Source organism: Octodon degus, unplaced genomic scaffold (assembly GCF_000260255.1).
Source record: "Octodon degus isolate 3935 unplaced genomic scaffold, OctDeg1.0 scaffold00211, whole genome shotgun sequence".
In the NCBI taxonomy this organism is placed as follows: domain Eukaryota; kingdom Metazoa; phylum Chordata; class Mammalia; order Rodentia; family Octodontidae; genus Octodon; species Octodon degus.
This window is the reverse complement of record NW_004524787.1, coordinates 2,073,402-2,098,290: the sequence shown is the minus strand read 5'-3', so window position 1 is coordinate 2,098,290 and position 24,889 is coordinate 2,073,402. Positions and strand designations below refer to the sequence as shown.

General features: G+C 38.7%; 1 protein-coding gene across 1 annotated transcript in view; it reads left to right on the top strand.

Annotated features, from left to right (window-relative positions):
- The first annotated feature begins 8,531 nt into the window (after positions 1-8,531).
- Arhgef9 (Cdc42 guanine nucleotide exchange factor 9) overlaps positions 8,532-24,889 on the top strand; it is a 265,414-nt gene continuing 249,056 nt past the window's right edge. The window contains exon 1 of the mRNA XM_023705024.1: positions 8,532-8,604. Coding sequence (XP_023560792.1) covers positions 8,575-8,604 — 30 coding nt within the window. The 5' untranslated portion in view covers positions 8,532-8,574. The remainder of the gene's footprint in view (positions 8,605-24,889) is intronic.

The following is a 24,889-nucleotide window of genomic DNA, read 5'->3' as shown; positions in this document are numbered from 1 at the left end:
AATGATCTTTCTCTATGTTTCAGTTTTCTTTTTGTTTAAATATTTATTTATTTATTTATTTGGTGGAACCAGGGATTGAACTGAGGCCCTTGCACTTGCCAGGCAAGTGCTTTTTCTACTGAGCTATCTCTCCAGTCCCTCTTTTTTTTCTGACTGCTTTCTTACAATTCCCAGTGTCAAGTTAGATGTTTCCATTTCAGAGAGGACTTCCTTGGGTTACCTCAGTAAAGCAATGTCTCTCTCCCCTGATTATTGTCCATTATATTATGCTGTTTAGAATTTTCATTATTATTTAACACCTAATATTGACTTATTTTTGGCCGTTGGGTTCAGTGTCTAAATTACTCAATTGGAATATAAGCTCCTTTCTTGAGGATAGAGACAGTATATCCTGTTTGCTGTTGTATCCCAGCATTTACCATGAAACTGGAACACAATAGCCTCTTGATATATATATAATTGTAGGTTGACAGACTGCCCTTATGAACATTATTTTTCCTTCACTGAAGACTCTAGCTCCTCCACTATCATTTATCTTCATCCCTTCTCCTGTCTTCTTGACCTCAATATTCTTGTAGATGACCTTTTCAACTCTGATCTCACCTTTATAAACCTTTTTCTTCACTGCATGTAGCCTGAAAACTCCTATGGTAACATCCTATGTCTTTTCATAACTAGAAACTGACTGAATTTATTCTGGTACATCTAACTCAAATATTTGCTCTTTGATCACTATATCTTGTTTTTCTAGTTCACTTTGGCACCTAACAACTTTCCCATGCCATCAAGATCTCTAATCCTTTAACCTTACCAGTCTATCGGCCTTACACCGTTACTCAGCACCCTTCTTCATGTCCTCATTTCTGTTCTGTCTCACTTGAATTCTCTGGTCTATTATAGTCACCTTCTTTATAAATGCTTGCAGTTCTATTGTCCATTTCTTTTCTCAAAGCATTTGCTTGGGGAATATCTCCAAGATTCAAGTCAACTCTTATCTTCTCTGTATCTGTGACTGAACAGCAGAATGGACTGATGAGAAGTCCTATAACTGGGATGATTTATTTTGCTTACCACAAGCCTCAATTAAGCATTTCATATTTCTTTCAAACTATGCTGCAGGTCCTTGTTGTATTTGCCTTTTCAATTTCTCCAAGACAATGGCTCTCAGTCTTAGTTACATATTAGAATCATCTGGAGAATTTTTAAAAATAGTGATGCCAAAATAATGGAGTCATCTATAATTCTCTTCATATTCTCATATTTCATATCCAATCTATCACTAGGCTTTGTTGTTTCTGCCTTTAAAATGAGCCTCAAATCTTTTGATCCTTTGCCCATCATTTTCACCATTTTCCAAGTCCAATTCACCATGCTTTCTCCCCTGGATCACTACAACAGCTTCTAGTTCCTGTCCTTCAGCTTCCAAGGTCTTAGAAAAGGTGAAGCAAGAAGCTAATTCTCCTACTAAAAGCCCATCCATTCCCTCTCTTCTCTTCCTGTTGTTTTTAGAATATATCTAAACTATTTTTCTGTGCTCTCCAAGGTTTTATATGACCTACTTTCTGTCAAATTTGTTTCCTACATTTTATCTTGCTTTCTAGTTTTCACTTCATTATGCTTCCACTTGACTTCTTGTTATTCTATAACACTGTTTGATTCTTTCAGCTTTTGTACTTTCTGTTCTCTGTGCCTAAAACATGTTTCCCTTGTCTTTTATATGACTGACTCACTTTAAGCTTTTTGCTCTCTACTTAAATGTCATCTTTTTGGAGAAGCTTCCTTATTTATCCTCTCTTTCTCTCCACTCAGGATTGTTCTCTGTCCTTCAACATTCTTTTATATCACTTATTATCATCTGTATTGTCATATTTATTTACATTATTAACTTTTCTGTTTAATACAAGTGAAGATATGAATGATGTACATCATGTTTATAGCTATAATATCAGGGTTTAACATACTGTGTTTGGCATATAGTAGACACACATCATTATTGAACTTATGAATAAGAATAGGTAGTAAGATATACATATAAGTTATTGGCTTGTTGGCCAGGTATAGTGGTGCACACCTGTACTTTCAGCACTTGGGAGGCTGAGGCAGGAGGATCACCATGAGTTAGTTTATTTTTTACATTATTATTGTTTTTTTTTTCTTTTTTGTACTTTAAGGAAAGATCTACAGGGTGTTCAGGGTCTCACTACTAGATCAGACTTGTAGTGATCTGCCTGCTTACAGCCTCTGAAGAGCTAGGATTTTTTTTTTTTTTTTTTGCGGAACCGGGGATTGAACTCAGATCCTTGTGTTTGCCAGTCAAGCGCTTATCCTACTGAGCCATCTCCCTGGCTCCTTAGAGCTAGGATTATAGGCCCATGTCACCATGCCCAGTCTCAATTCTCATTTTAACACTCCCTGGGGGTGGGGCACCACTCTCCCCCGCCCACCCCCGCCTCCTCCACCCTCCCCCGCTGCTTGCAGGTGCTTTAATCCGCTGAGTTATTTGGCTGGCCCTCACCATGAGTTAGAGTCCAGCCAGTGCTATAAGTAAGTGCAAGGGCAGTCTATACTGCATAGAGAGACCCTGTGTCAAAAAAAAAAAAAAAATATATATATATATATATATATATATATATGAAAACAGAGAAAACATTATTTTGTTAGGACAACACAGACTATAATATAGCTGTTAGCCTTGGGTTAATATTAGAATTATAGTAGTTTGTATTTTTAATTTTACCCCTTTTCGCTTCTATACTCCGTTCATTATCTAGAACCAAGAGTTTAAGTTTTTATACAAGCTCAGCTACTAACTTACTTTCTGATTTTGGAAGTTTTTCCATTCCGTGTGACTATATAATTTCATCAGTAAAATATGAATGATAAAGAAGACAATCTTTAAGATTTTTTTGTCAATTCTGTTATCTATGGATCAGTGATTGCTTAAAACTCTATGTATACAAGTGAAGAGATTTAGACACAGAAAAGCTGAGTACTTGTCTCAGGCTACTCACCAATAGTGAATCTAGCCCTTGAGTCAACACTGGTCAAAGGCACAGCCACAGAAGCTTAGAGTCAGCTCAGACTGGTACCCCTGCCTCCCAGGCAGGCCCCTTTCTGGGGTTTCTGAATCAATATGTACTAAAATTTAAAAAAGTACCAGACTGAGACCATATCTAAAATGACATTTCTCCCAGTGCAGTTCACGGCAAAAAGGAAGGAAATAATTTTCCTTTACTCACTGAAAGCTTGAGCCAGGCTAGGTACCAAATAGCCTTCAAGAAGGAACACAGATTCGAGGTCCCATTCAATGCAACTATTCTTCTCCTGGTATTTTCCCAGAAAAATTGAAAACATCACACCACAGCAATATATTTGCACCCATGTTATAGCAACACAATTTTTCATAGCTAAATGTTGGAAACAACCCAGATGCCCATCAACTGTGGAATGGATAAAAAAAGATGTCATATTTTTACACAATAAAATATTACTTGCTATTAAAAAGGTAGGGGCTGGGGAGATGGCTCAGTGGAATAAGTGCTTCTCTGTCGAGCGCAAGGGCCTAAGTTCAATCCCCAGTTCCACCAAAAAAATAAAATAAAAATAAACAAATAAAAAGGTAAAACTGAAGCTTTTATAAGAAAATGGATGCAACTATAAACCATACTCATAAGTGAGATAAATCAGACCCCATGTATAAATACAAAATTGTCTTGCTAGTGTAAGAACCTGAATGAGTAAAAAAAAAAAAAGGAAAGGTACAATAGATACTGTGAAAGAGAAAGGTTCTGTTCAAAGGGAAGGAAGAACTGGGATGAAGAAAATGACAAAAGAAAGTAAAAAGGGAAGGAAAAAGATATATATATATATATATATATATATATTATGGCTTGGATAACCATACTACTGATTTCTGGTGGTATATTGAAAGGAACTTTATTTTTTTTTTTTTTTTTGTGGAACCAGGGATTGAATTCAGTCCCTTGCGCTTGCCAGGGAAGCGCTTATTCCACTGAGCCATCTCCCCGGCCCCAGGAGCAGTTAATTTTTAAATTTTTCTCTCTCACACCTTTTAAAATTTTTATAATGTTTTGGACCAATTTTGCACGCTTATATCTGCTAATTTGAACAACTGATCTAAAGACAACAATATGCAATATAATAACCACTGCTGAATTCCTATTATTTTGTTTTGTGAAATTCTGTATTCATTTATTTTTACTAATATTTTATTCGTTTTTTTTTAAAGTCCTGGTACACAGAGATTGTGAAAACTCTAAATTTCTATTATTTTGTTCTAAGGGCTGACAGATGCCAGGTGCTAAATAATTTCCTTAGATAAATTCATCAAATTTTTATAATAACCTTGATAGGATGTTCACAAATAAAGAAAGTGTTCAGTGAAGGGCCAGTGAGATAGCTCAGTGGACTAACTACCTTCTTTGGCAAGTGAAGAAAGCAGTGTTTGATCACTGGTCCCGAATGCTGTTCCAGCCTAGCTCCTGGGGCGTGCTGAGTCTGTGACCCAGTCTGGGCATGTTGGTACACACCTGTAATCCCAGCACTGGGAGGCTGAAAACAGGAGGATCACTCCAAGTCCGAGCTATGTAGTGAGACCCTGTACAAAGTACATAAAAAAAAAGAAAAGAAAGTGTTTGGTCACAGAGCATTAAGTCTAAGTGGCCATGCCAACAACTGAATACAAATATTTTCAGTTCCAGAATCTATAGCCTTACTTACTAACAGTATATCTCCTCTAACTGCTCACAGGGCTCTAGGCAAATAAGTTCTTTAGATATTAATTTTTTAATCTTTCTTGTGTAATAACTTTTTTATCATTGCATATAAGTTATATGCAGACTAAGGGGCTTAATTTTGGCAAATTTGTACATGCATATAACATACTTCGGTTATTTTCACTCCCATCACTCCCACCCCTCTTCCATTCTCTCTCTTATACTTTTATGGGGTTTCAATGAATATAGTATATTGGCTTAATGGCATCTAATTAGACCTCTAGGATCAATACCCATTATTCTGTAGGACTTTCTAGGTACATATATGAGATGTAATAAAAATACAGCTAATGCTGAAATTTTGAAACTTTAGTGCAATAAAACACATATAGTCATTAATTACTTTCAAAATAGCACCCTTTGCTTTAAATACACTTCTTCCATCATTCTTGCCACTTTCTGAAGCAGTTCTAGATAACTATTTCTTCCCTATGTCTTATCTGTGTCCAAACTTCTTCTGAGAGGATAATATCTTTAGTTGAACTGTCTGCAGTTATAATCTTTCATGTCTTAGTTGCTCTCTTTTGGTGGTCTCAGTGTCCTGAGTCGATTGAAAATGTTTATCTTTCATAGTCATTTTGACTTTGGAGGAGAATGAAAGTAATCATGCTAGATCAAGTGAATAAGAAGAATGAAAATATATTATATTTTAAATTAGCTTTCCTTTCCTAAAGATATTCATGAAGGAGAACTTCCAGAACTGCTTCAGAAAGTGAAAAGAACTGTAGTACATTTGTGTGCACAGCATAGAAGAATATTTTCAGAAAGACAATTACAATGTGTCGTTTACCATAATCACTATTTTTTGTAACTTAAGCATTTCTGTATATTTTGATCACATTGTTTTAACATTGGCCCATTTGCTTTCAGATCCATTCTCTATTTTTGTTAAAATAAATTTCTTAGGCTCTTTTATTTCTCACTTCTTTTTCCCAAACAGACACTTTCAAGAGAATAACAAGAAGAAGGGAGGGAAAAGACAAGGTACTTTCTCCATCACCTGTGGTAGTTTTATTTCTACATCGCTCCAGTTTTGGTTGAATAAGTCTTCCCTTCATGGTGACTACTTCTAACAGGCTACCTCACCATGGGTTTAGCATCTGCATGGCAGCACCGGTTTCTGGGTGCAAATAGCGTTACCTTCGCCATTATCACAGCCTTCTCTAGGAACGGTGGCAGCTTTCTGTGATTACCAAATACTAGGTTGCCTCATCTTCTGCTATTTGGTTTCTTTGCTATGCAAATGTAATGTGCTCCCAGTACTAAATCATGTTGGTTTAAAATATCCAATAAAAATCTGGGATAGTTTCTGTTTTCCTGATTGATACACTTTATAGAATCCCAGAGTACTTGTGTCATGTATTGGATCATATCTATCAGAGCATAATTTCTATCTTATTCATTTACTTATCTATTATCCTTATATCTTTCACTTCTAGTAGTAGATGTAAACAGCTGGAATGACTTCGTCTTCTACCTCATCTATCCAATGCTTAGCAAATAGGCATAATATATATTATTGAATGAATGCGTGTATCAGGAAGTCCCAGGTTTTATTTGTTATCTCCTATGTGTCAGTCACTGTTGTGTGAAAGACACTAAAGTAATTCATTACTGCTTTCAAAATATAAAAAATAAAAGCCTTGGAAATAGATATACATATGACCAGTGCTTTGATTTTCTAGAGTTGTCACATCCAAGTGGCACAAATTAACTGATTTAACAGATTTTTTTTCTTATAGTCCTACAATCTATAAATCTGAGATCACGGTGTCACCATCTGGGCCAGTTTCTTCTGAGGTCTGTCTCCTAGGCTTCTAGATAACTTCTCCCAGAGTCTTGCCAAGGCCCTCGCTATACACCTGTCTATCCAATTTTCCTCTTCATATAGTTATAAGTCAAGGGCCCATGCTAATGTTCCCATTTTAACCTAATTATCTCTTTAAAGAACTGATACTCAAATATACTCACACTCTAATGTACCAGGGGTTACAAGTTCAATATACAAAGGGGAGAGGAACAAAATTCAGACATTAATAACCAGGAAATAAAAATAAGCTTTTCAATTAAGAGACTTAAAGCCAGGTCCTGAAGGTGTTCCTAGAAAGCTTCCTAAAGGTGATTTGCCAGTGCCACATCTTGAAGAATCAGGATAGTTTGAATGGGCTGTCTGAGAAGAAAGGTGTTTCCAGTATGTTTACAGTGAATGAAGGCCCAGAGGTGGGAAAGTGAGGAGACACTGTAGAGTCACTGATGCCTAGACTAGCAGTCTTGCGAGGAAGTTGAAAGATCACCCAGGCTAACTTCTCATGTGATTTAAGAATCCCTCAGTAAATGGTCTTTCACTTTACCTTCCATAACTGGGAAATGAACAGAGTTTCAGTATTTGGCCAGCTCTCTCTAGACAAAATACCAGCTTATCTGAAGTGGGAAGAGTTTACTAAGAAATAGAGGACAATAGAAAGGCATGCATATTGTGCTAGTGATGTCCTCATGTCAATTACCTTCAGGAATTTATTTCTGGTATCATACTTTAATTTCCTCTCATTGTTTTTGCTGTCCTTGATTCTGTAACTCCCTTCTTGGCCAACTCAGGAGTTTTGAATTCTTGTCTTGTTTTATTGTGGTACTTTGGGTATAACTCTTCAATCTCTTGGGACTCAGTGTTCCCATCTTCAACAAGGGTTTCTTAAACACACCGTTATTTCCACTTCCTGGTACAATTAGCTGTTGTCAGCATTATATGGAATAATGATGTGACTGTGACTGACAACATCAACTTTCAGGAGATGCAAATGGGCCAGCCTGGGTTGTTTTGCCTAGAGTTAAGGGCGTCATGAAGAGTTGGGCTGTTTCTCCCTTTTTCTGCTTTGCTGTATATTTGACTCATTATCAGCTAAATAAGCAAATAGAAAATCCACTGATCATCAAACCACCTTTCATGTTCCTGATGTATACAGAGAAGCGTGGATGGCGGGGGGGGGGGGGGGGGTGGTGAGACAGCAAGGGAGATTGGAAAGCGGCAGAGGAAAAAGTCAAAGCTTTACCTTTTCCATTTGACCTTATACATATCCCTACCTCTTTCAGATATTTTCAATTTATTTCCAAAGTGGAGATATTACTACCTGCCTCCATAAGATTGCTTTAAGTGACAGTAATGCAGATTTAAAAAAAAAAACAGAGTGCACGCCCCAGTAGGGAAGACCCCAGGGGAATATGCAAGAGAGAACTCCAGGGAAGAAAGCATTAGAGTACTGGCTTGGTCTCACTGACATTGGATAGCATTATTCAGAGATTGGCCCAACACCTTTTGTAACTCTGAAGAGGACTTTCCCTGGTTCAACACAAATGGGAAGTCCCACAAATAAACAAGATTTAACACGGGCGCAGAGGAAGACAGGCAGAGGATGCTGCCACCTTCTCTCTGGTTGAGAGCCTTTACTCCTATTCTTGGATGCACCCTGCCTCCAGTTCTTAAGTCTTGACAGGGGACAAAGGCAGTTCACTGGGATCCCTCCTCCCCTGACCGCGTGGTTCTCGCGGCCAAGCAGCCCCCCACCCCCAACAGCAAGGCGGAGAGGCAGAGTCTGTCTGCGGACATGAAACAACCAGACTGAAGGCAAGGTTGGGGCGGAGGGGATTAGGCTGTAGGACTCTGGAGGAAAGGAGGCGGAGGGGGCTGTGGGGCTCTTTCTCCCTCCAGCCCAGACTTCCTAGCCAGCCCGCGACAACCCGAGCCAGCAAACGGGCCTCAGAGAAGCCGGTCTTCCCGGGCACCATGCAGTGGATTAGGGGCGGATCAGGAATGGTAAGTGCACTTAGCCCTGGCTTCCCCTGCTTGAGCCATAGTCCCCAGCCCCACCTCCAGTTCTTCCAACTAGCCTACACGCAGCGACCCCCCCCCTTACCTCTGCCCCCTGCTCTTGCCGCCATCCTTGAGATGCGAGCTTACTGTGGCCATTTTAAGAGCTCCCGCAGGCCCGTGGGCCTAGGATACCCCCCTCCCATCCCCCTCCGCATTTCTGCTGTCCTCTGAGATTTGGGTGAAATGGGGATGGGAGCTAGAGGAGGCGTCCTGAAATAGCTCAGGAGTCACCTGAGAGGTCAGAGAAGAAAGGGGGCTGGCAGAAGGGCTCTCTGAGAACAGTGAATATCAAGGAAGGCAGGGGAGCTGGCAAGGGGTCAAAGGGAGCAGTCAGAAAGCCTGGATTATGGAGAGGGTCTTTGGGGGAGCTGCACTTAACCCATCTCTGGAGCTAGGCTGCGGTATACCACTCGTGCTAGCCAGCCCCAGAGTATAAGAACCAGAAAGCCAATCTGGGTGAAGCTGCCTGAGTGAGCCCCGCAAACCTTTCTTCCTAGGGCAGGGGTCACCCTGTCCATACTTTCGGCTTTGTGGCATCTGCAGAAACATCCATTCTGGGCCACATCCAGCTAGCAGAGCCCCCTTGCCCCTTGTGTGCTGGTGTGTGTTTAGCATCATTCTATTTTATACCATGGTGCTCTTTTTTCTACCTGGAGACCTTGAAATGACTTCCCTTTGCAGAGAGGAAGTGGTGCCTGCATCTTGATGTTTCACTGACTGAAACCTGATCAGGTCCTCTGGGGAGTGAGAGGCCACAGGAGCTTTGACCTCAGACAGCGGACGCGAACCAGAAAGTCTTGGAGGGCAGATGAGTTTGGGTCTGTTGGTACTGATCACAATGACAGTCACACTTCTGCATTGTCACCCACAACCTGTAGCTGACATAAAGTAGCCTGAAGTGATTGGGCAGAAATTGATATTTAACCCCATTTTGCTCCTATTGTGAAAGGGAAGAGGGAATACGGTATGAGATTTTAAGAGAAACTGACCTTTTCCCTTCCTCAAGGTTTGTCTCAAGGTCTCTATTTCAGTGATTCTTAAAATCATCAACTTTATGTGTCTGAAAGCAAAAGCTTAGAGAACCCTTTCCCAGACTTACTCTCTTGAGTGCTGTTAAAGCTACATCAAATGTTTGTAGAACGGAAAAGGTTAGAGCAGGTAAAAGTATTAGAGTCCTTGTGATCTTCCCTGGAAAACTAACATCAGGATAGTGGAAAGACTTGTTCAAGGATATAAACATTTGATTCTCCTACTGCTATACAGAATCAACTGCTTAAGTGTTTTTCTTTTTATGAGCAGAATATATTTATTGAGAGAAAGAAAGCTCCTATCCAACAGAGGGACAGGAGGGGGGCCCAAGCAGGTTGTTCCCCTCAAGTGTTTTTGAGAAGGGCATAAATACACAAAATAGACATGATCTTAAGAAAAGGACTTTCTTTGAATATGAACAAATATAAAACTTGCCTGAAAACTCCATATCAGTTTTGGCATTTCTGCCAGATGAGCCTGGGTGAGACTTTCCACCTCTCCCACATACACTGTAATACATTAGGGCCTTCTGAACCATCCATTGACAATATATTAATGGACAAATTGGAAGTTTTGCCAGTTGTGTGTGTGTGTGGGGGTATGTAAGAGTGTGGGGGGGGAGGGAGAGAGAGAGACCAAGAAAGAGAAAGAGAAGAGAGAACAGAGTAGCAGATATCTTGTGAAGACTAAAATGTTAAGATTAGTTGATGCAGAAAATCTCATAATGTTTTTAGTACTAAGGATTGAATCCAGGGTCTTCACACTGAGTTACATCTCAATCCTTTTTTATTATATTTTTATTTTGATGCAGGATCTCAGTAAGTCACTAACTTATGCAGGCTGGGGAGAACCCTTAGCTTCTCAGAGCACTATAATTATAGGCATGTACCACCATGCCCAGCTTTGTTATTATATTTCAAAAGAATAGAAATGTAAATATTACATAATGAAATCATTAGTTAGCATTTCCCAGAATTCAAAAGATAAGAGTAATAAGCTGTTTTATCTTGGGAGGCAGAAAACCTATAATCTTGGCCCAAATATTAAATGCTTGGTGAGAATGTTTTTGACTTCAGCTTTCTGAAATCCTTTAAATGGGGTATTAATGATCATCAAAATTCCTTCTAGGCCTGAGTTTGTAAGATTCCTAGAAGTAACTGTAAGATAAAAGGTAACTAATAGGTTATTAGTAAAAAATAAAGAGTGTGCATCTTGCCATCATTTTATTTTTTTATTTTTTGGTGGGACTGGGGATTGAACTCAGAATCTTGTGCTTCACCAGCAAGGGCTTATTCTACTGAGATATCTCCCTGGCCCCTTGCCACTATTTTATAGTGTGGCTAGTCAAGAAGCCTTCTCTCTTTGTTCTTTCATTTGCAAGACACTTAAAACACACACTGAACTTTTTACTGTAATAGTAAAATTGCCTTTCACAACTTGACTTTTGTAACTTAATTCAAGTGTAATGTGTAACTCATAGTCCTTGAACATAAAAAATTGTTCAAAATTTTACAGAATAAAATTTCTTCTGATAGAGGATATCATCCTATAAGTATGTATACCAGGGATGTTAAACTGAGTTTATACTGAATGGTGAATTATTCAACATATTTCTTCATAACATTTTCCTTCAGTGCTAGTTTGTGCTGGGCTAGCCGCTGTGCATAGAGTGAAAAGAATTCTTCAAAGTCACAAGTCTAAGCTTCAGAGCTGGCATTTATACTTTAACTTCTGAAATCTTTGCTAGTTGTCAAACATCTTTCATCCACATTATTCTCATATAAAATGAGAATAAAGTATTTTACCTTATAGGTGACTTGAGATGATTAATTTATTTTAAAGATATAAGGCATCCAATATGAATTGGCAAGGATGTAAATAGAGATAAGAGAGCAGTGAACAATAAAAAAAACAAAAAAACCCTTCCTTCAAAAAAAAGAGAGCATTGAACAGCAACCAAAAAAACCCCCTTATTCTCAGGGTGCTTACTTTCTACATTGTGGAGAAACACTAAACAATCACATAAATGAGTATACAGTATGCCAAGATGTGCTAAGCACCAAAGGAAAAATACTGGTAAGACAACAAAAAGAGATAGGGAATGGGATGATGTACACCATAGACCAGTCAAATTCTCAAATAGCATTTGCACAGAGATGTGAAGAAAATGAAGGGGTAAGGTCTGTGGGTATGTCCAGAATAAGAGGCTTCTAAGCATACAGTCATACAGAAAGAACACAGTTGGTTTAAGGAACAATGTTCTGAGAGTGAAGAATTAGTGAAAGAATGGCAGTTAAAATCAGATAGAAAATAGAACAATTTTATAGAGCAATTAATGTGACTGAGGTGGGGAGCCACTGAAAGATTTGACTAGATAAGGGCACATGATCTGTTTGAGATTTTATCAGAGAAATAGACTGTATTAGGGAAAGGACGAGAGCTGTGAAAAGTTTCTTAAAATAGTGTAGTCTAGATTAGATCTTGGTGATAATGTGGAGATGATCTATACGGTGAAAGGGCTGTACCTAACATTGTTTATAGATGTTTTATGCCTTTTTCTTCTCTGATTATCTGTTTGGATCCTCAGATAGCTAAGAGTAAAGCTAAAAAGAACAAATGCTTGGAAGGACACTTTAGCTCAGTGGTTTAATGATCTGCTTTGAACTCTTGGCCACTAATGAGGCTAATTGAGGGGTGGTTTCATATAGATTGTCAATGAATTACTTTGCTACTTTCCTTTTTTTGGTGCTGGAAAATAAACTCAGAGCCTTGTGCATGCAAGACAAGAACTCTACTACTGAGCCACATCCCCAAGCCCTTACCTTCCTAACTCTGAGAGGATTAAGTATATCATTAATACTCTGGAGATGTTGTGTACCTAGCATATATAATAACTGGAACTGATAGTTTAAATTCTGTCCTCTGTATGATACAGTTATTTTTAGTATTTGTCATGAAGTTGATTTTTAATTTTTTTTAATTTTTAAACAAGGGAAAAGAATAATAAATTCATATTTTAAAAGAATTTGAGGATAGGTCAGTTGTTTATTTATTTATTTTTTTGTGGTACTGGGGATTGAACTCAGGACCCTGCGCTTGCCAGGCAAAGGTCAGTTGTTTAAAGCACTGCTTGGGCAAATGCAGTCAGGTGCACAGGACCACGGTTCAATTCCCAGCTCCAGAAGCTGCACCAGACCTGCTCTTAAGGCAGCCTGAAATAGCCAAGAAAAAAAAAACAACTCTCAAATTCTTAAAAGGCCAACCAATGAGCTCAGTGTATTAAAGTGCCTGCTTGTAGGCACAGGGGTTGGGGGTTTGATCCCCCGGCCTTCCGTGCTGGCCCTGTCTCCAGGGTGCACTGACATGGCAATTGAGACTGGGCATGGTGGTACGCGCCTGTAATCCCAGCTCTTGGGAGGCTGTAAAGGCGGATCACTGTGAGTCTGATCTAGTAGTGAGACCCTGAACATCCTGTAGACTCTTTCCTAAAATACAAAAAAAGAAAAGAATTTGAATTAAAAACTTATGCATAAATTAAGATGTGTGTTCCCTGAACAAAAGTATAGCTTTCAGTTGCAATTGTGTTGCTCTTCATTTGAAGCATAAATAAAAACTCCAGTGCTAACGTGATGATAAAATTATCATTTTACCTTTATAAAAACTACTATCACTATATACTTTAGGCCCTCTATTTACATGCTGAAACATATAGTACCAGAGGGAATGTAGGTATGAAATACTTACAGTTAAGTTGAATGACTCGGGCACTTTTACAAAGCTGAATAACTGAATGAACATATAGTTAAATCTGTGTGTGCCAGGGCTAACTATATAACTAGGACTTCTCTGAGCCAATTTCCATGTAGAATATAATGTTGATTAAAGGGCAAGTAATAAAAGGTGCTACTTTATAATTTCATATGTGTATTAAAAGTTGACAGTAACCACAAATATTGTTTTGAACTTTGACCGACACATTTAAAAAAATTATTTAGTACAAGGTCTACAGAGTCTTAGTGGGTAGATAGGACTTATAGTTATTCTGTTTTTAGCCTCCCAAGTGCTGAGATTACAGGCAGACACCACCATGCCTAGTCTCAATCACAGTCTCAGCGCCCCAGGGGTGTGGCCATCATGGCACTGGGGATCAAACCCTGGCCACTGCACTCTGCCTAAGCAGGCGCTTTAGTCTGCTGAGCTATCTGGCCAGCCCTAACCAACACATTGGGGGGGGGGCAGAGATAGTGTTTCATCACTGAAATTGTTTACAATTGCTGGTATATAATGATAAAATCATTTTGACTTTTTGTCTTTTACAAAATTCTCTGTAGAAAAGTACTTTCTTTTATGTGTTGCACTCAGTGTTCTCTGTTCTCATTGCCACAGATAAATATAGACGTGTGGACTAATGCCATTTCAAATTCCATGTGATCTTATAAGAACCACAAAGTATGAGGTAGTGGCAATCCTTGCACAGGCATGATGAAATAAGTAACTCATAAGTTGAACCAATTTTGCTGTAACAAATATATCTACGTTGGTTTAAAACACTATATCTCCTGATATGGTTCAATATCTCCTGGTATTATTTCACACATATCAGGAGATAAACATACTTGGGCTAGTGTAGTAGTTCCAGAAATATTTTAAGGGATTTTTTTGCTCCATTATTCCTAGAATTTGTCTTCCAGTTGATCCCCCAAGAAAACTTTATTAGCATCCACATTTTGGAAATGAAAAAGAGGGAAAGGACCCCTCCTTTTAAAGAAGTCTTCCTAGATGTCTTATTTAATACTTCTTCTTGTAGCTTGTTGAAAACCTGAGTTATGGCTGGTCCCTTGTGTATGGGAATCTAGGTAGTACAGTAATTTAAACCAGGTGGTATTGTATATACCAAAGATAGTGGGTGAGGGTTTCTGATACAAAAAGGAAGGGAAGAATGGGCTGGTGTGAGACAACTTGCAGTCATTTTCACACTTATTTTAACTATATATCTATCAGTGTAGAAGTCAGAAACAAAGATTTGAACTCAACTTTAGACTGTGAACCATTGCCTAATAATTGTTACTGATATTCAAGATACTCACACAAATCAGGGGAAGGATCAGTGAAGATGTGACACATTCTAGTCCTATGTTTCTAGTGACAGAATGTTCTTGTGAAAAAAAGCGCATAGCAATACGCTTCACTGAGGTAAGGAATGCAGAACGAAGCAGTGAACAATGTTTGGGGAGGAGTAGCAAAAGAGAGATGACTAGTACAGTTTGAGCCCTGCTGAGTCTGAAATGCTTCAGACTGACTTACACTGTATACATACCCAAGAGGGAGTTATTTATCTATATATAGTACTCAAAGGACATTGGGAAGCATGATTATGGAAAAAGGAAATAATATGATATAAGCATATAAAATCATGAAACTCAAATTTTGGGATCTGTATGTAGAGTTTTATTGGAATATAGCTATGTGCATTCATTCACTTATATATGATTATTTAAGCAGAAGTTGAATAGATGTGACAGTGACAATATGGTTCACAATGCCTAAAATACTATTTGGCCCTTTACAGCAAATGTTTGCAGAATGCTGTTATAGAGCCATATGATTACCATAACAGTGCCTTACATTGTAGGTGAAGGAACAGACAGAAGTCTGCATCTCTCACCTCTGACTCATTCAGAGCATGTGGACACTTGCTTTATTTGTTGAGCTGTTGCTTAAGATTTTGGAAGAGGAGTTTTCCTACCTTTCATTTTCCCTACCTTCTATGCAAAATGTTCAAATATTATTCATTTTTCAAATGAATTTTTGGTAGCCCCCTACAAATGAGTCTTAATATCTACATTTTCCCATTTAATAGTCAATATCATGCAACAAACATTCATGAACACTTACTATGTGTCAGGTGTTTCTCCAGACTTTAGAGACACAGCAGATAAAACAACTTCAAAATGTTCTTGTTTTCCCAGAATTCTTGACCAGCTTGAAAATAAGGATAGATAGTTTAAGCATCTTCATCTTTTGTATAGCAACATAAAATTCACTTGTGTCTCCTATTTATAGATAATTAGGCTGTCTCCAGTCATTAGCCACGATAAACCACATTGTAGTAGATTTTTTGTTTAAAAAAATGAGTATTTATTAAGTAGCTATGATTTTTCAAGGCATTTTACTAGACTGAAGTGTGGGTAAGTCAAACCAAGATGTGGTTTATGCCTTTGTGGATATTTTCATTAAATAGGAAAGAAAAAAAATGCAATCTGGGCTAAATGGTATATGAAGTTGCAAGAAGATGGTATGGGATGGCAAGGGAACAAAAGCACAGGGAAATAAGGTTTCAGAGGATTGGTCAGGATTTCCAAGAGAAGATGCTACTTAAACTATATTTTAAAACTTTCTGATAACAGATTTGGTGTAGGATAGAGATTAAGCATGTTGGATGTTCCAAGCAAAGAATAAGTCATAAAGAACAGAGGTATAAAATATGTCCTAAGAAACTTTTGTGGGTTTTCTTGTGCAGTTGGAGCCAGTAATTCTGGCCAGATGCACTGAGGCCAGGTCAACAAGAGCTTTGAATATCAAGGTCAGAAGCTTTAACTGGTAAGAAGGATAGTGAAATGAGAAAACTAAGGATCAGTGGATTCCCTTGGTGACACAAGTGGAGAGGTGGGAGAAGGGAAGAGATTTCATATGACAACTGGAGGCAAATTACCCAGAGATTGCAATAGAGGAGCTTAGATACTCTGCTTCAAACTAATATCAATTGTGGAAATTTTACAGAAAAAAATAGATACTGAGGTGAGTTTGTGTCCCTCCCACTACCAGGTGTAGATATTTTCTTGGCTAAATTTCTGAACATCTCTGAAATCCAGCATCTTTATCCACAGAATGAGGATAACAGCCTATATTAGTAAGGGTTTCTCACAGGAAGGACAAATATGAATGGATGGATGGGTAGGCAGATGCATAGATAATAAATTAATTCTTTTTTTTTTTTTGGTGGAACTGGGGATTGAACTCAGGCCCTTGCGCTTACCAGGGAAGTGTTTATTCCACTGAGCCATCTCCCTGGCCCCAATAAATTAATTCTTATTGTAAAACATGGGTTTATATGATTACAGAGGTTGAAAAATCTTTAAAAATATGTTGCCTGCAAAGTAGAGACCCAAAAGCACCAGTGTATAGGTCCAGTGCAATTCTGAAGGTCTGAAAAACAGGAAATTTTGTGACATCATTCCAGTTTGAAAGCCTGCAGCCTTGAGACCCAGGAAAAATTCAAGTTTGAGTTAAGTCTGAAGGCCATTTGAAAAAGATTTCTCTATTTCCCATTGGCTATCTCTTATTTTGCTCCTGACTTATATTTTGGGCACATTCGTGTCTCTGATTTATTTCATGGTCTTGAGGTGAATCCGTTTACCTACCAGTACTATAAATTTACCCTTCTTTATGTCAGAATAGTACTTCATTTGTTATAAATACATTTTATTTATACATTCATCAGCTGATGAACATATAGGCTGTTTCCAAGATATACCTATTATAATTTATACTGCCATAAACATGGTATGCATATATTACTGTAATATGATTAACTTTACTCTTTTAGGAAGATACCTAGAAGGGGAATACCTAGGCCAAATTAAATTTCTATATTTAGTTTTAGGAATCAAAAGGAGAACAAGAGATGGAGTTAGTGAGAAAAAGGAAAGGTAAAAGAATGGAAAAAGAATTGAGTAGGGCCAGGGAGATAGCTCAGCTGCATAAGTACCTACCTGTCAAGCTCAAAGTCCCAAGTTCAATCCCCAGTACAAAAAAAAATGGAAATAGACCATTTGCAAATAGGAAGGGGAACTAGAGTTGGAGAGAACATGAGAAAGTAGGAGACAAAGGAAATGAAAAAAATAATGGGATGTGGTAAGTACAGGTACAAACTCCCCTACAATAAATATAATCATTGTGTACTGCAAGCATGTGTTAATACAAAGGAAGAAGAAAACATCATAGACCAATGTATTACTAGTTCAAATGGTCAAGTAGGCAGGAAAATTTTTCTTTTTTTTCTTTTTGTATTTAAGGCAGGGTATATAGGGTGTACAAATTCTTGCTACATAGATTGGACTCACAGTGATCCTCCTGTTTACAGTCTCCCAAGTGCTGGGATAACAGGGCAACACCACGATGCCCAGTCTCACTTTTCATCTCAGTGCGGGGTGGGGCTGGCATGGCAGGCCCAGGGATAGCACTACTGACCCCTGAGTCTGCCTAAGCAGAAACTTTAGTCCACTGAGCTATTTAGCTGGCCCTGGGAATTATTCTTTTGCTGTTTTTTTGTTGAATTCTCTGTGTGTGTGTGTGTGTGTTTAACGATTTGTTGAATGAGGTCCACCCACATTGTGAAAGGTAATCTATTGTACACAGTTTATAGATACAAGTGCTAATCATAGCCAGTCAGAAAAATCCAGAATATTTTACCAAATATATAGGTACCCTATGTTGCAGTCACCTTCATATATTAAAACTATCATATAGCCCCACCTTTTTCCAAATCTACTGTGACAACTATATAAACAGACTTAGACAAGAAAGGGCTGGGTAAACCTTGCTGGTCTACATGTGCATGGGGAACAATTATTGTTTTTCTTTCTTTCATTTTCTTTCTTTCTTTTTTTCTTTTTCTTTTTTTTTAAGCAGGGGATTGAACTCAGGCCCTTTCACTTGCCAGCGAAGTGCTTATTCTACCGAGCCATCTCCCTGGCCCAATTATTATTTTTCTGACAGCCCAAAGGAGATAAACACCTTAGTGGGTAGGGTAAGACCTTTCCCACTTTCCTAAGTATAGACCTCAGAAGACCAGACCTAATACTCATTTTCTTTGAGTGTTAAGTGATAAAACAAGAATTTATTTCATTTACAAGAAATAACCTTTCCTGACTCAGTCCAAGGGTTTCTGTATTTTCTGGTCAAAGAGATCCTAGGAGAGACCCCAAACAGCCCCAGGTGATGATGAAAGGCACTTCTTAGGCTTTCAGTGCTTTAAAAATTTTTCATATAATGGTATTTTTGTTTTGTGCATCTCTGTGTGTCTGTCTCTCTTTCTGTGTTTGTGTTTAATGATTTGTTGATGATTAAGCCACTATTTTTGGAAATCAGATATTGGGGAAGATAAGAGCACCTAGTCATCTCTAAGAGGGTCCCTTGTCATATGGTGATATCCTGTCAAGGATCTTGCCAGCCATACTAGGGAAGTGACATTTAAACTGAGATATTTGTGTAGGAATTTGTGTAAAGATCCTGACACATTTGGATTACAGAAAAAAATAAAGCAAGAGACAGTAAGGTTTAGCTCTCAGAGTAGAAAGAAAAATGCTGCAGCAGCACATGCCAAAGTTATATATGAGGGCCTGTCTGATAGCTCAGCAGGCTAAAGCGCCTGCTCAGGCAGCGCACAGCAGCCGGGGCTCGAACCTCAGCCTGTGGTGCTGACCCTGCTCTTGGGGCACACTGAAATGGAGATTGAGACACTGTAACCCCAGCGCTTGGGAGATTGAAATCAGGAGAATCACTACGAGTCTGATCTATGTAGTGAGACCCTGTAAGCCCTGTCCTAAATACAGGGGGAAAATGTAAAGTTATGTATGAACAACTTGACATGCTTAAGGGATAGAAAGAAGGCCAGCAGGACTTGAACATAGGAAGAAAGGGAGGTGAGTTACATTATGTGAGAGCTAAGAGTTAAACAATCACCATCTCACACTGAACCTTGTAATCCCAATAAATGTGCCTATTGGTTGTACTAGAATACAATACTGTTACATGTCTACTAGAATGGACTTGAGAAGCAGACTCTTGGTTGAAATACTAACTTCCATCACTTCTTAGTTATATAACCTTAAATATATTACTTACTCTTTCTGTGCCCCAGTTGTGCCCTCTATAAAGTGGGAACAGCTATGGTACTGTCCATAGCATTATTGTGCGTATTACATTACCTAACCTGTTCAGTGTTCATGATAGCACTTGGCACATGGTAAGTGCTATTTATTCTAAATACAAAAGAAAATGTTTGAAGCAGTAGAATGAAAGTACTTTCCTTGTTACCCAAGAAGATAACTTTTGCAAACTTTATGGAGAATGAATTGCAAAGAATGAAAGTGGAGATAGGGAGCTCATTTGAGAGGCTGCTCCAGACAGACATATAGTCCATGGAGTTGGGTAGAGAGAGATAGATATACATTGAAGAATAAATTAGTGGGATTGCTGCAGGATTGATTGAGAGAGGTGAAGGACAGGAAGAATAAAATATTGGAGTCAGAATTTCTGGTTTTTGTCACTGACCAGATGTGTAACTTTGTGAAAGCAATTTAGCCATATAAGTTTCAGTTTTTCTACCTATTAGTCAGGATTCTCCAGAGACACAGAAGCAACAGGATATTTACATAGGTTAGATTTACAGCATGACAAAGTAATATTTTTAAATATACAGAGAATTTACATGTATGCAGAGAAAATTAATTTTAAAGAATAGGCTGACATACAATTCCCGACTAGAAATTATATTACAAGGCTACTGTGATAAAATCAGCATGTTACTGGCAACGAAATAGACCTGAGGATCAATGGAATAGATTAGAAGACGCTGAAGCCCCTACAAACACCCTCAGCCACCTTATCTTTGACAAAGGGACCAAACATACCCACTGGAAGAAAGATCGCCTCTTTAACAAATGGTGCTGGAAAAAGTGGCTCTCTACATGCCAAAAACTCAAACTTGACCCAGGTCTATCACCATGCATGAAACTAAAGTCAAAATTGATTAAAGATCTAAACATTAAAGCAGAGATACTAATTCTCCTGGAAGAGAAAGTAGGAGGAACTCTTGAGAACATAGGAGTAGGCAAAGACTTCATGAACAGAAATCAAATCACACGGGAAACAGTTGAAAGAATTAACAACTGGGACCTGCTCTTACTGAGACTTTTTTTCATGTCAAAAGAAATTACCAACAAAGTGAAAAGGCAACGCACAAATTTGGAAAAAGTCATGACAAATAAGTATGCAGACAAAGGTCTGCTCCCCAAAATTTATAAAGAACTAAAAAACACCAGGGCCCCAAAATTTAAAGACCCAATTCACAAATGGGCATCCGAGATGAACACATGCTTCTCAGAAGATGAAATTAAAGAAGCGAATAAATATATGAAAAAATGCTCCACATCACTAGCCATCCGCAAAATGCAAATTAGAACAACACTGAGATATCATCTCACCCCAGAAAGAATGGCTATCATAAAGAAATCACCCAACAACAAATGTTGGAGAGGATGTGGGAAAAAGGGAACCCTTCTCCACTGCTGGTGGGAATGTAGACTGGTGCAACCATTACGGAAATCAGTGTGGAGACTCCTTAGAAAAGTTGGACTGGAAATCCCCTTTAAACCAGCTATTCCTCTACTGGGAATTTTCCTGGAGGATCTGAAAACATCATATCATAGTGATATATGTGTGCCTATGTTTATAGCAGCACAATTTGTGATAGCCAAATCTTGGAAACAACCAAGATGCCCATCAGCTGAGGAATGGTTGAAAAAGATGTAGTATTTTTACACAATGGAGTATTCCTCAGCTATAAAGAATGATAAACTTGAAGCCTTTATATTGAAGTGGCTTCAATAAAAATAAAAATTTTACTTAAACATAAATGTCATCTAGAAAGTTGCCTTCATATAAATATCCATAATAATGTTTCTTTTTTCTTTTTCTTTCTTTTTTTTTTTTTTGTAGAACTGGGGATGGAACTCAGGCACTTGCCCTTGCCAGGAAAGTGCTTATTCCACTGAGCCATCTCCCCGGCCCCCAGAATAAAGTTTCATCAAATATCTGAGCATCAAGTTAACATATAAAATCAACCATCTCATTTTTCTCTGAAACTGGAAAAATATCAGTACCTGGTCATTTTAGCACACAGTTTGTGGAGGTATCAGTACATAATCGGACTGCATGAGGCTTTAGTGGGACATCTAGACACAAACCGTAACATTCTGCTCCTGATGCCAAGGACTGATGTACATCTTTTTGTGCCACAGGCATTTTCTTTTCTTTCTTTTATTTTGGTGGGGTGGGGGGCAGCTCAGCCATTCCTTGAGGGCAGGGCTGTCATGGCATGTGGTGCTGGGGATGGAACTGTGGTCCCCTGCACCTGCCTAAGTTTGCTTAAGCAGGCACATTAGACTAGTGAGCTATCTTGCCAGCCTGCAGAAGACATTTTAGTTCATCTGTAAGAGTTGTCAAAGTCCTAACAGTTTCAACATTGATGAAAAGTAGGGCTGGCTAGATCACTCAGCAAATGAAAGTGCCTGTTTAAGTACTTTATGTCTCAGACACAGAGACCAGGGTTCAATCTCTAGCTTTCTGTGCTTGCCCTACCCCCGGGGTGCACAGAGATGGTGATTGAGACTGGGTGTGGTGGTATGTGCCTATATTCCCAGCACTTGGGAGGCTGAAAACAGGAGGATCATTAGGAGTCTGATCTGTGCAGTGAGACCCTGTAGACTTTGTACCAAATACATTTTAAAAAAAGAAAAATAAAAAAAAAACATTGCTGAAAATTCCAAGGCCCAAGTTTCCTTTGAGATCCAAGGCAAGCTCTTAACTGTGAGCTCTTATACAATGAAAAGTTAAAACAGTTCCAACATTCAATGGCAAAAGAAAAACATAAGCATTCCAAAAGATATAAACAAGGGGATACAAAAGCGTTGGGACCAAAGTAAGTCCAAAATCCAGCAGGGCAAACATTAAGTCCTGTAGTTACACATTCAATATTCAAGGGACTCTGTAGCAAATTGTGAGTTTCATGTGGCTCCACTTCTAAAGTACTTTTGGTGGTAGCTCCCATGGCTTCTCTCTTAGGTTTGCTTTGTTCTCTCCCTGCAACTTTCCTTAGATGATCCATGTTGCTGGCTTTTACCAACTTCTGGTGTCTCCATTGCAATTTAGTATTATCACTCATAGCTTAACAGACTGCCCTCTCAGGGGCACAGTGTCTGGCCTCCTAGGCCTTCTTCTGAAATTGAAGTGGAACCCTTCTTAAGCTCATAGCTCTTGCATTCTGCATGTGCCTAAACCCACCACCACGTGGTTGATGATAATGTCTGCTGCCAGCTGGAGCAGTAGCCAGATTTTCTACTTTCTTGGCTGTAGGGGCAGAGTGCCTGGATTGCAGAGTATGCTGAACTGGATTCTGAGGAACAAATTCTCTGTGCCAGCACCATTCTGCCACCTGGCGTGGCCACTGCTGCCATTCTGAAGCATGGTGCTTTATATCTCAAAGCAAAGTCTCACTTTTGCAGTTTTGAGGCTACAAAGGGTGGAGAATTGCAGCTTCATGTAATACCTTCAGTCCATCTTTTCCATTCTACTGCTCCTTGGTAGCAATGGAGATCTCAACTCTATCTTTGTAGTCCACAGCTTTATTAGAGCTTCTTTTCTGGCTAGATTTGTATCATTTTAAATCATGCTGGGCTCATTGCTCTTGATTCTCAACATAAATCAGACTAAAAGTCCCCAACAAAAGCCATGCCACTGCCTCAACATTTGAGTGCCATGAAATATCTTTTGGTAGATTAATGTCTATCAGGCTTAATCTCAGTCTCAGGTAAAGTCTCTGGACTTGAGTAAAATGCAGACAAATTTGCTGTGAAGCCATAACACACATCATTTGGAGTCCAACAATCAATGTAGTCCATTTTCTCACAGAAACCTCAAGAGCCTGGTCTTTACTGACAGGATTTCTAGTAGCCTTCTGGTTTTCTGAATTCTGACCATAATCCCCCATACAGAGCATCTGAAGGCCTTCTAGGGCTTCTCTTTTAGGGGACATCTTTAAATCTTTCCTATCTCTTCCCATAAGTTATTCTCAGAAGCTATTGAACTACATAGTTAGGTACAGTCACAGCAATGACCCGACTTTTCTGATACCAAATTCTGTCTCAGATACTTTTTTCTCCTTGCTGGAAAAAAAATTGACACCCAAAATTATAGAAGGAAAGATTTATTTAGCTCACAGTTTGTAGAGATTTCAGTTCATAATCAGCTGGCTCCAAGGCAGAGTGGCATATGGAAGCAGTTCATGGCAGTGGAAAACAGCAAGAACAAAAAGAGAGGAGCAGCAGCAGAGAGCAAACCTCTTTCCCTCCCTTATATTGCATTCAGACTCTTTACCCCAGGGCAGAAGTAGCACTCACACCCATAATTCCAGCATTGGATCATGAAGTAATCACCAACTCTAGAAACCTGCCCTATGACTGAATGAAGCTTTAGGGGGGCATCCAAACACAAATCATAGCAATAGGCTTATTCACTTTTTTAAGCATCTGCTATGTAGCAGCTACTGGTCTAGGCATTGAGTGGAGAGAAAAACATACAAAAATTTTGTCTTTGTGCAATAGATATTCTAACAGAGAAGAGATATACTAAGGTAACAATTACATGAAACATGCAGAGAGCATATTAGGTCTAAAAGCTTAAGTATGAAAAAAATACATCAGGGAAGAGGAGCAATGTGTGTGGGTGTTTAATATTTTAGATTTCTCTTTCTTGCTGCATTTCTTTCACAAGGATTCTATGAGGTTGATAAGCAGTAAAAGGACACAGTATTTGGGAAGCTGTGAATTTCTTCTTAAATATGAAGTGAGTGCAGTTAATTACTATTGGAGGATAATTTTCTTTAGATTCTTTTTTTTTTCAGCTTTGAGTTCAGTTTTTATTTTTTATTATAAAAACAATAAAAATTTGGGGTTTTTCTTTAGATTCTTATTTGCTGTTCTCTTCATCATCAATGTGGTAAACCATTAAGAGCTCTAGTCTGGAGAATGGGAAAAGCACATTTATAGACTGGCATGACAGTTTGTTAAAATTCCACTTGTGTAAAGCTGAACAAATTCTTAATTATTTTTCCCAGAACTGTGCCTTCTGTTTTGTGAATCCATTGTGGTTTCCATTCCCATGAAGCAGTGTGAGCTGTCATTAGTCATTTTCCTCCCCTTTTGTAAGTTAAAAAAGCTGAGCCTCCCTCCACACTTCCTCCTTCTAGACCCCTTGGGCTATTGTATGATGAAAACTGCAAGTGGCTTGGTAGGAAGGAAGGGCAAAGAAAGGGGAGGTGCTGAGAGGGCAAGGGAAGCTAGTGAAGGGTAGGAGAGGG